At 41.2% G+C, this 11,189-nt stretch overlaps 1 protein-coding gene across 2 annotated transcripts; it reads right to left on the bottom strand.

Annotated features, from left to right (window-relative positions):
• Window positions 1-610: 610 nt before the first annotated feature.
• On the bottom strand, window positions 611-9,891 carry pax9 (paired box 9). Of its 2 annotated transcripts, none has more exons than XM_042072250.1 (4): window positions 9,728-9,891; window positions 8,601-9,233; window positions 5,937-6,076; window positions 611-1,808 (listed from the first exon to the last, which is right to left on the bottom strand). In XM_042072250.1, exons 1-4 carry the CDS (start codon window positions 9,729-9,731, stop codon window positions 1,506-1,508), a joined length of 1,080 nt encoding a protein of 359 aa, XP_041928184.1. In that variant the 5' UTR covers window positions 9,732-9,891; the 3' UTR covers window positions 611-1,505. The 2 variants fall into 2 exon arrangements, with proteins under 2 accessions (XP_041928184.1, XP_041928185.1); XM_042072251.1 differs by having other exon boundaries at window positions 1,546-1,808; window positions 5,930-6,076.
• Window positions 9,892-11,189: the final 1,298 nt, after the last annotated feature.

The raw sequence follows: 11,189 nt of genomic DNA, 5'->3' as shown, positions 1-11,189 counted from the left end.
CCTTACTAACAACATCAGCAGCCTAGTCGCTCCTGATAAAGCTGGATAACATGCTAAATGGTGTCTTTATTGTTAGTGAGGCTTTGCTATGAAGGCTTTTTTACCACATAATTAAATAGTGCATAGCCTGTACTGCTGGTGGGAATTGCAGGTGTGTTTATCAAAAATTAATTTGAAGGTGACACTAAGACAAAGACACCAAGGTGGCTTATTATACCTTAAAAAGCTATCCTTCCTTTTTTTCCTTTTTTTTTTTTTTCAATCATAGCCATACAGATATTCTATTTTCTTACTTTTAAGTTTTCACATTTGTTGGTGTTAATTGCAATATGAATATATAGAATACAAAATATTAAATGCAAATGTACTGAAGTAGTGAACGTGATTCGTAATATTAATACTGCTCTGGGGTATAATCATGCCTATTTCTCCAGTCAAATGCAAAATTGTGAACAGACTTATATTTCCTGTATATGATTAACCTACATACAATTACTGATTAGATTCTAATTTACCAGTTTTCTATTTCCTAGAATTCTTTGCCTCATAAGTATATGCAATGGCCTGTGTCAACAGAATTAGGACATTACTCACTGACAGTGCAACAGGTTACACACAACACATTCCCTTTTTTCTGTCACACATCCTTTTTAATCAGATACATTCAGTTTAACTGTGCAACATCCAAACTGCAGCTTTACTGTCCACGCTGAAGCTTAACACAAAGGTGAACCAACGCTGGTGGCTGTAACGTTTCAGCGATCCCCCAGAGTGACGCTGGGCCAGCAAGTCTCCTGCTGATCATTGCACTGGGTTCGACGTACCATACAGTCTAATAAATAAGAAGGAGCATAAACTTCTGACAGAAGCACTTTCCAAATTCTTCATTTTAGGTGTAAAATAAATGGCTGTTTTCTGCAATTTTTTTACAAAGTAAAAATGTAACAAACAAAAGCCATGAATCAAAAATACAAACAACAAAACAATTGAAATAAAAGCAACTGTTTAGTACAACCCTGAAACGCTTTTTAAACGCAAACATAACCATTGATGTATATACACACACACAACCTGTCGTTTACGTACTTCCACTAATTTCCAGATAAAACCATTTGCAGACATGAGCACAAAAACCAAGATTAGAAAAGAAGACTGGCATCTTTAATGCAGACCACAAGGCTGTCCATTGTCACTTAAAAACACCACAAAGCGCCACATGCCCCCCCTTCCTTGAAAGGTGACATGTCGTTCAGGGGCACCCAGGCCTGACTCTTTTTTCGATGGGCTCCCACTGACCTGGACGTCAGGCCAGTGAAGGACCACTCTCCACCCAAGCGTCTCTTTCATAAATAGATTCACAAAATGTCCACCACAGAATGGGCCCTCTCTGGTCATCCGTGAGGAGGAGATCTTACAGCTTCTCTACTTCAGCTCCGCGTCCTTACCCTTCAGTCGCTCCCTCTCTCTCTCTCTCTCATCTCACACTGATGCCCTTGTTTTCTCCGTCAGTGCGCGGAGGCAGTGGTGAGAGGGTGCAGGTGGTGGTGATGGTGGTGGTGGTGGTGATGGATGGCGTTGCGGCCAGCCGTCACGCTCTTGATGGCCAGGGGGGTAGTGGCGGTGGCGGCAGCGTCACAGCTGTGGAGAGAGGGAGCACTGCCATTGGGCGGCAGCCATGTGGGGCCGGTCACATAGGCCGACGTGGTGGCGCTGTACCCCGTGTAAGGTGACACTGGGGTGGTTGGGGGGTAGGGAGGGATGCTGGGCACTGTGGCATAGCTGCTCGCTGTGTGCAAGCCACTCGGCGTCTAGACAAAGGAAGAAAGAAGGAAGTGGGGGGGGGGGGGGGGGGTCACAGAGGAGAGGGGAAGGTGGATAAAGATATTTATGATATGGTCAACCCCCCTGGACTGTAAGTGGCAAAAACAAAAGTAAATGTATCTATTTGAGTTATACTTCTCCATTTCATATGACAGAGAAACACTTATCAGTCTGATAAAAACTTTTGACGTTGGCAGAGAAGAGAATTTTGAGAGAGATATGAGATGAGGAGAAAACAGCTGGCCGTGGGGCACCAAAGAAAAGAGACAGGGAGGCACAAAAAGCAAGTGACATGAGTCATCAAAAAGGAAGAACATATCATAGAGATGTGGGAAAAGTGAGAAAAGAAAACAGATGGAATCCCAGTAACCTCCTGGCAGAAAGACAGTTCTTTAACTTGGAGGAATTTGCCTGCACAGAGAGAAAAGATGTCCATCTGGGTGGTCTCTGACTACCGAAAATGGCTTCCACAGATGAAATCTTTTTTGCTCCTATGGTGCACTTTCAGCACCGTGCTATCTCAGCTGCCCGACCTGAGCCTTCATCCAAATGCCACTCAGTTTTAAATATGAATAATAGTGTATGGGGGCAGAGGGGTGTTGATCAAACAGCTGCCAGATGCTTTGGAAACTTGGTGAGATTCGGCACCTAAAATGCCAAATTGGACACACCCATGGAATGCACTTTAAATTAGCTACATTTAACTTAAATGGAAATTTTAGATACAGCCTCTTGTTTGTTTCCTACAACAAAAACATGTCATCAAAATAGAACATTTATTTACCTTTCTATTAATTTAATAACAACTAATTCTCCTTGAATATTTATGTCATGTTTACACAATAACAATCATATTTGATCATGCATACGTTCCAGATATAAAATCTAAAATGTAATTTCTATCCGTTAGAACACTTTTATTTATTCACATTTAAGAACAGTGAATCAGAAATTATTTGACTCGTGTGTGATGAGACATTTTGCCTTTTTATATAAAAATATTTAAATTAATTAAATAACTGAAATGATAGGAAAACTGTGCTCGTCCTTAAATCACGTTTGCTTTAAATTATTAGCAAGGCGCCGTTTCCAGCTTGCCCGAACAATCAGTAACGCTAGCTCAGACTTCGTGCAAAGATAACTGGCACAGGAGGTAGCAGTTCAAAAAAAGTTTCTTTCAGATAAGCGAGCGCTAAACGGGATCCAGTCAACTTGACAAATACAACTAAATTCACCTTTACAAACCATCGCGAGTCAAGTCACTGCAACATCTTTGGAATGTGTTGATGCGAGGCTCGGAATTAACCCTATTGTGTATTCTATTATTTGAAGTTATGAGTCTATATTTTAAAGTGCTCGCCATCTTGTTGCAGCCTACATTAAATAAATGAACACAATTATCCCGCAATGCATGCAAAACAAAAGTGAACAATTGCGGTACACCTGCGGGTTACGGATAGCCCATCCAAAGAAGCGTCTTCGCTCTAATGGTTTTGCCATGACTCATTTAGCGGTAATGGAACATAGGTTTCTACCTGCCCTCTTCAGAAAAGAACTGTCACTCACAGCTGCGCACTGAAAAACTGGTGACTAATCCCATAGCTCTGTGGTAGTGCATTTAACGGGTTAGGCATTTCAAATTCTTGATAAAGGCCTACTGCTGATAGCCTATTCTTGACGTTTGCTTAACGGTAGTTAGGTCAATGTGGCTAAATTCAGCAACAAGTGTGACATGGGTTTCCACATTTAAACTCCGTCGATTCTACGGATTGGGCCTAAATTGAAATTATGACAATAGCCTACATTTAAAAGACTACGTTGAACATCCCTCTTCAAACTAAATGAACGATAAGCCATCATTTCAGTTATACTCAGAGGACAAGAGAGAGCCTATAGGCCTGAAGCTTGCACTTCTACTTTTAAACTATAGGACATGAGTTAGTATGCCACAACATTACCCGACACATTGCACCCAGGCCTCAAGAGGCAAAACGTATTTCAATCTAAATCATTAGAAATGATCATGATTGATTTTAGGAACCATTTTGCTGGTTCATGCCCGTCCTTAATACTGGCAAAGCTTCACTTTGACTTGCAGCAAACCCACTAGGAAGGATTATGTTGTGCTAAAACTCTGCTTCGGCTGAAAAACTGCCAACGGGATCATATGGTTGATCAGAGAGAGTAGCTGGTTATTCAGAGAGAGTAGCTCTCCCGAAAGTAAAGTAACGCGATTCCTAGAGGTTCTCCATCCGTCTGTCGACCGACGTGATGGAAGTAAACACCCTGCACTTATTAGAACGCGCCTGTCATATGCTCGTCATCGAATCACCTTTAGGCTACCCCTCTGACCCTGAACTTGCATTACAATGACTCGTGTCTGTAATTATCTGAGTACATGTGTCACACTATTTAAGAAAGACAACGAAACAAATGCAAACACTCCTTTCATAACAAACCACACGCACTCTGCTCATCATCTGTACAAGCTGACAACCCCAAATGAAACGAATACGTTTACTATTACACTTACTTTCTTGTTGATAATCTATTATTTGAACTATGTATCTGTAGTCAAGGGCTTTGAAATTCATGCAGAATTTTCTACTAGTTAGGTAAAGCGTGGTCCTGTAGGACCCACATTAAATTTAACTAGGATTTTCCCAAGTGAATAAAACGTGCCAAGCTTTTCTCGTCAAGAATTTGAGATGAAAATAATTATGGCATAACATTTCGAGCAAGGACAAAATCATTCAGCGTTTTCACTTTTTTATTTTACACATAAAGTCAACAACGATAAATTGCCTGAGTCTATTTTTAAGACAGCATAGGTGACGTGTTATTTTAATTTCTGACATAAACAGGCAACAATGATCAATTCTGACTATTTTGCTATATAGTGTATACTGAACTACTGCATATGCTCAATTATGAATACAAACATACAATTGTAAACAACATAATGAATACATTGTCAGCCTAACCATGAACCGAAGAGTTCTCTTTCGAGTATGAATGCATATTCTGCCTATTAAAATGTCGAACAGCATTAGGCTATAACACCGAAAGTAACCTGATCATATGTTATGATCACTGCTTTTAGCCAAAGTGGTGCATGAGACTGAAATATATATACGTGTGTGTATATATATATATATATATATATATATATATATACACACACACACACACGCCATAAATCCCTCTTTGCAAACCGAATTGTTCAATTGGACCCGTAGTTACAATCATTGAGAATCTAACAACAGATTTATGCAAAAACAGCTCATCTTAAATAAAATTCAATTTTCAGTGGTTGTATGATTCACAGCAGCTTTGGGCTACTGGATTCTACAGTTGCTATACTTAAGTCTTTCTTCCAACATTTATTCCCCAAGGTAGTTCCAGCAACTATATTTTCAGTTTCATTTTATTATTTTTTATATTTTATTTTATTTTTTCTAAAAAAAAGTTCTGCAGTGTCTCGTTTGAGTAATCAGGCTTGTTACTCACGTGCAAACAATAAAATGTATGGCCTATCATAATCTCTTAATTGTGTGGCATAAAATTTAAATTAGTGGGCCGTCTTAAAACGTTTTGCGTCACAATTATGGTCTTGAACAAAATAAAGAAAATATGGGCTCCGAACCAAATACTCGGTATTTTGTACAACATGAGGGTTCACCTTTGTAGGCTTACTCTTTATAATATTGAAAATGTAAGGAGCGAGCAAAGGACAATTCTAAGGCCTGACTTCTGTGCTACAGGCTAGCCAAAAGGCTAAGCACAGCTTTCGCGTATGCACAATGAAGCGCGTGCGTGCACTCACTCACTCACACTCACACACGCACACACACGCACACACACACACACACAAGAACAGAAAAGGATGATGACATGCTACAAATAGACAGCGTGACCAATCGTGCATCCGCAGTTCCTTAAGACACCGTTCGAAAAAATCTATTGGAGTCAAAGTCACCACTTAATTCTTCATGGGCTCATTGACAGGTCAAACCACCACCAGACGTGTCCGTTGACTATACAAAACTAACTTGCAAAAAGAGAGGGGAGGGGTCAACTAAGTTAAGATGATGAGGTGATCTCTTACATTTTACCTGTGTGTATTTTGCTTCAGGCTCTAAGTGAGCTTTATCCACACCATTGACTAGTGGAGAGGTCGCTGGCGGAAAATTAGTCCTGTTTATAGCGCTCCATTCTTCTAGTTTGGCGCTGGGAAACGAAGGACAGTCACTTACTGGGAGCAAAACAGAGACAGGGAGAGAGGAAAGTCAGAAAGGAGGACAAGAGTTGTGCAGAACTACCATAGCAGAAGAGACCACTGCTTCAGCAGACCTAGGCCTTCTTGGCTATTCTGAATCATTTAAATAGTTGTGTTCGATTCAGGTCAGTTATGTTTGATGTATAGGCCTATAGGCTGTGGAATATATGCTACCGAAAAAAGATATCAGAGAGCAGACTGACACATTCTTAAACATAATTTGTCTTTTTTGGTAATAGAGAGTGCGGGAATATTCGACGTCAGTGATTCACTTTGTCACAGTCTTTTTTTTTCAGTCAAAACAAAACCACATCAAAATCGCTTGACCAAAATCTAAACAAGACACAAAAAGTATTCTGCGTTGCTCTGGGAGAAGCCCAGTATTCTGCGCTCACGGGAGAAGCCGTCTGTGTGCGTATAGGCCTACGCGCGTGTGTGTATAAGAGAGATGTGTGTGTTTGGCGATGCTGATCAAAAAGCCACGCTGCGCTAGACACTGGAATGCAGTAAGACGATTCTTTCCTGTAATGACTAAGAACATTTACCCGGCTTCTTCCTGTGGGAGACAAATTAGATTTACTCTAACCGTTTCTCTTTTGTGCGTGATGGATATTATATTATACACGGTCCCTAAGATTGAAATTGAAAAAGCAAGCCCACCAGTGTTGTAACTTGAGAGGCCCTCTGCGTGTATGATGTTTTCACCCTTCCGAAATCTATTCTGACTGAAACGCTTCGAAATAATCGCGGTGTAAATTGCACATTTTGATGGGTTGTGATATATACTGAAGACGGTAATGCAACATCTCTACCTTACATTTGGACAAATAGCTCAGTCATGTGTTTAGACGCATTGCTCAATGAAATGCTCCAGTGCACGAGCGTGTAATACAATGTGTGTGTGTGCGTGTGTGTGTGTGTGTGTGTGTGTGTGTGTGTGAGAGAGAGAGAGAGAGAGAGAGAGATAGAAAGAAAGAGAGAGAATGTGTGTGTGTGTATGAGAGAGAGAAAGAGGGAAAGAAAGAGAGAGGGAGTGTGTGTGTGTGTGTGAATGAGAGAGAGAGAGTGAGAAAGAGAGAGTAAGAGAGATTTCAAAGAGTCGACCACCTTAGGCTATCCTAGCATTAAATTACTTCGATCAGTTTAAGGAACACACTGGGTTAATTATGTAATTGCCTGTTGTTGTTATCCTGTCTATCACACTTATGTTGAATTGTCCGATTCAATCGCCATTTCTATATAGACTCGTTTATTTCTTTTAAAAAAGGAGAGAGATGGTGAAATCATTGCAGCATTGTAAGGCCTCGCGCCATCGCGTGTAGCCTACATTGTACTTTATTTCGGCTTTCAAAACCTGCTGCAGACATCTGTTAATAATTTAGAAATGCATAAATTGTTTATAAAGACCCTCTCAGAACATGTTCCCCGCTAAGATTTCGTATTCTGTGCGAATCTCCCCGTGGCTTTAAAAAAAGAGGGGTAAACTGATGTTGTTTAGATTGAGTTAAGTTGAAACATGGAAATGACTGCGGCCTTCCTGTCCATAGAAACAAGCATGTTAGTGCATGGCGAAATCAGGCTGCGAATGCAAGCAATTGGCCCATACAGTCGTTGAATGAGTACGTAGAGACAAAACACAAACAAATATAGCACAGAGAGAAGGCCAGTTCCAATAAACGTTGATAATCAGTGTGAGCTTATACAGAATCTACATTGCATCTATTGCGTAACGTAGGCCTTCCTGACGTTTTACACTGTCGGCCATAGATTATTTTTATCCTTTTCTCAGATCACGGCTACATGATTCACGAGAGGGTTGAGAGAAAAAAAATAATGGGTATAACGTCTCTGTTTTCGCTGTCCTTCAAACATGGCTGTCTCGAGTCACAAGCGTGTGAAACCTAGTCCACTTCTGAGGGAAGCATAGCTGAATATGTCTGGCTTGAAAGTAAGGCTTTGAACACCTCATTTTGATTTCAGTTCATCTCCTCTCCGCCGAGCCGACCCTTCGTTATCCAACTAATATGCCACATCCGCTCCTTAATTATCACTGCGAGCCCCGAACCATATGTTTTAACGCAACAAACCGAACCACAGTACATGCGCTATAGCGCTTGAGTTCCAAAAGGGCAACACACGGCGACACAAATACTCCTTTTCAGGAGCTGTTCTTAGACAGATGTGTTTTTCGACAAATCCTAATTATAGTTTCCATTTGACGTGTGCGCCATATTTCTTTAGTCTATGTCAAGGCTTTCGTATTTCGAATAGCCTAACACATTCAAGACATTGTCATATAGCCTAATAATAAGCAGTCATATGGGACAAAGGTAGATAGAATGTCACCTTTTGCCACCACTACCACCTCTCTTTACAAACACAAACACACCCATACACACATATACACTGCCACCACTTTGTTGGTTACCTCTTGCAGTTAATATGTGAATCGAGGCCTTTTCTGTCATAGATTACAGATAAACAGATAAATAATGCTTACTCTGTTGTTCCGTTATGGACCGAATGCCCAGTATATCTGTGACAGAATGAGATGAGGGCCATATCCTGTGCATTGCCATGTGTCCTGGTAGGGTTGGCATTCCTGGGGGTGTTGGTACTTTCGTCCCAGTGGCTGCGATGGGAGTCGGATAGGAATAGATATGATTGTACGATAAAGTCGGTTGTGGTTGAGGATGAGCCGATTGTTTACTCGACTCATACTGACTTTGCTGAGATAAGTTCCCTATTTTGTTACGGAGAATCCGACTGATGGAGCTCACCGACGGGAGGTTGAATTTATCACACACCCCATCTGCCAAGAGTCTGTCCCGAATCTCCCAGGCAAAAATGCCCGGATCTCTTTGCTTATAAGTCCGAATGTGCTTGACGACAGTTGGTGTTGTGACCCTCGGCTTGCTGCCTCCAATGGCTCCGGGAAGGATGGAGCCGGTCTCGTTATACCGGGCCAGAATCTTGCTAACGCAGCCATGGGATACTCGGAGTTGTCTGCTGATATCACAAGGCCTGATACCCAGCTGGGCAAGCTCTACGATCCTCAGCCGGATAGCGTTGGGTAGCGGTCTTCCGTTGACAAAAACACCGCCTAGCTGGTTCACCTCCCCGAAGGCTGGCTCTGGAGGAGCGGACACATACAGAAAAGAAAAGTATGATAACGTCTGAAGAGAAGGAAAATATACAGGGCCCACTGTTGTCCATCAATTGCCTATACTATATTTGAGGCATATGGTGTATTTCAAGATTTTTCATAGAACCACGTCAGTTATTCACCGCGCGCATCAAAGTGATGGCATTGGAAACGGGGCTGGATTATTTTACAATAGCCAACACCTACCGAACTGATGAAGGTTGCTATATTACGCATTGTATAGCATCACATAATTATAAAATCTATTTAATGTGATCGTGATTCTTGAGAAAATATTCTAGGTTGAGTTACGCCACAGTGACTAGCGTGTATTCACGACTGAAGTGTGACTATTCTTACATTTATGGATACATCTCAATTAAGATTTGACTGCAGAAAATGGATACAAAGATGGTCTGAGCAATCCGTACTCTAAATTTAGTTTTTAAATATCAGAACCCATGCCGAGCCATCCTACTTACCCATTGCGCTGAGTCCTCCCGTAATTACACAAATCTCGGAATTAGGACGCCTGGCTAAGGTCGAGTCCAGTTTCGCTATTCTCCGGTGTCCAATCGAGTGAAAGATATGCTTCGTGCGAAAGCAATAGTTACGATAGGGGAAATTTCTCCTTCTGTTTCCTGGTGGCACGGAGAACAGCCTTACATTTCAGTCTACTTTTCATGGGACGGACTTTCAAAACTTTTCTCTACGGCGAGAGACAACCCCCCAATCAGGTTTTGACGTCTCTAAAACAAGCGTTTCTATTGGTGTTACGGGTTGACATGACATGTAGTGGCAGGGGCTTGAACGTCACACTTTTTTTGCCATATGGAGAGGCTTGTTATCCATATTTGAATCGAATTGTTTTACAGAATGGTAAGTTCAAATCCAATTTTGTCTCACAAGCATATATGTATTTTAGCCAAAATGCAATGAAATGTTCAATAGGTGAAGCCTTTAGCATATAATCGGCATGCTCTAATCAGTCTGTTTCTGTGCAGAATCATCGGCCTTTCACCATACTGAATAAGGAGGGTATATAATGTGTGATATATATAATCATGCTTCTTTGGCCTACATATCAGAATAAATAAAATAACCGGACCTGGTGCAAACACGTCGACTAATTAAATTATTGGTCTAAAGGTCTGCGAAGGGCTGTGATCTGTTAGAAAAGGCTTGTTACTTCCAGTTGATAAATGATTAATAACTTGATGTGTATGAAATCGAGATTGAAATATGTTCGAACTAAATTGTTGTAGACCGAATCTGACAGTTAAATTCACACATTATTTTAGCCATTGTGCTAGAAAAAAATATGAAGCTCCCGCTGGTTTGTGTGGTAGGATCCTGTAGGCAATAAGGGCATAGGGATTGCATCAGATAAAAACCCAAGCAAATCTCCTTCATCATAAATATGAAATGTCAGGGAGGGCACTAGCCTATCAGGTTAACATCATCACCGGTCGTCTATTGTTTTGAAGCCTAATCATAACAGCCATTTAATCTCGATGCGCAAAGCTTATCCAAACCGCAAAAATGGTTTTAAATCCAAAATGATGCTCACTAATTTTGACTGTCACTGTGTCTTTTCTCTCTTAGCCACATCGAGAACAAGTCAATTTTTGTACATCTGCTAAGCTGCTGAGTGCCGCTCAGGCCTATTCACATTTCTGTGGAAATTGTTGTGCACTTGTGGTCATCAATTTTTGCGTGTGATTCGCACTTGATCTTGACTACACGATATTTCCCTGCAGCCAAGTCCCTCTAAAGTAGGCCTGTCTCAACGCTGTTGAAACTGTTGACATGACCAGTGCAAACCCAATTTTCAGTAAGCCACTTAACGCTGGAGTTAAGAAACCTTAACCAAACAGGGAAGAGGGATAGGGCGGCTACTGCAACGGTATAGTTTGTATAGTTCGCAACTCTCACAGTCGTTAA

Source organism: Alosa sapidissima, chromosome 19, assembly GCF_018492685.1.
Source record: "Alosa sapidissima isolate fAloSap1 chromosome 19, fAloSap1.pri, whole genome shotgun sequence".
NCBI lineage: Eukaryota > Metazoa > Chordata > Actinopteri > Clupeiformes > Clupeidae > Alosa > Alosa sapidissima.
This window is presented reverse-complemented; position numbering and strand designations above follow the sequence as displayed.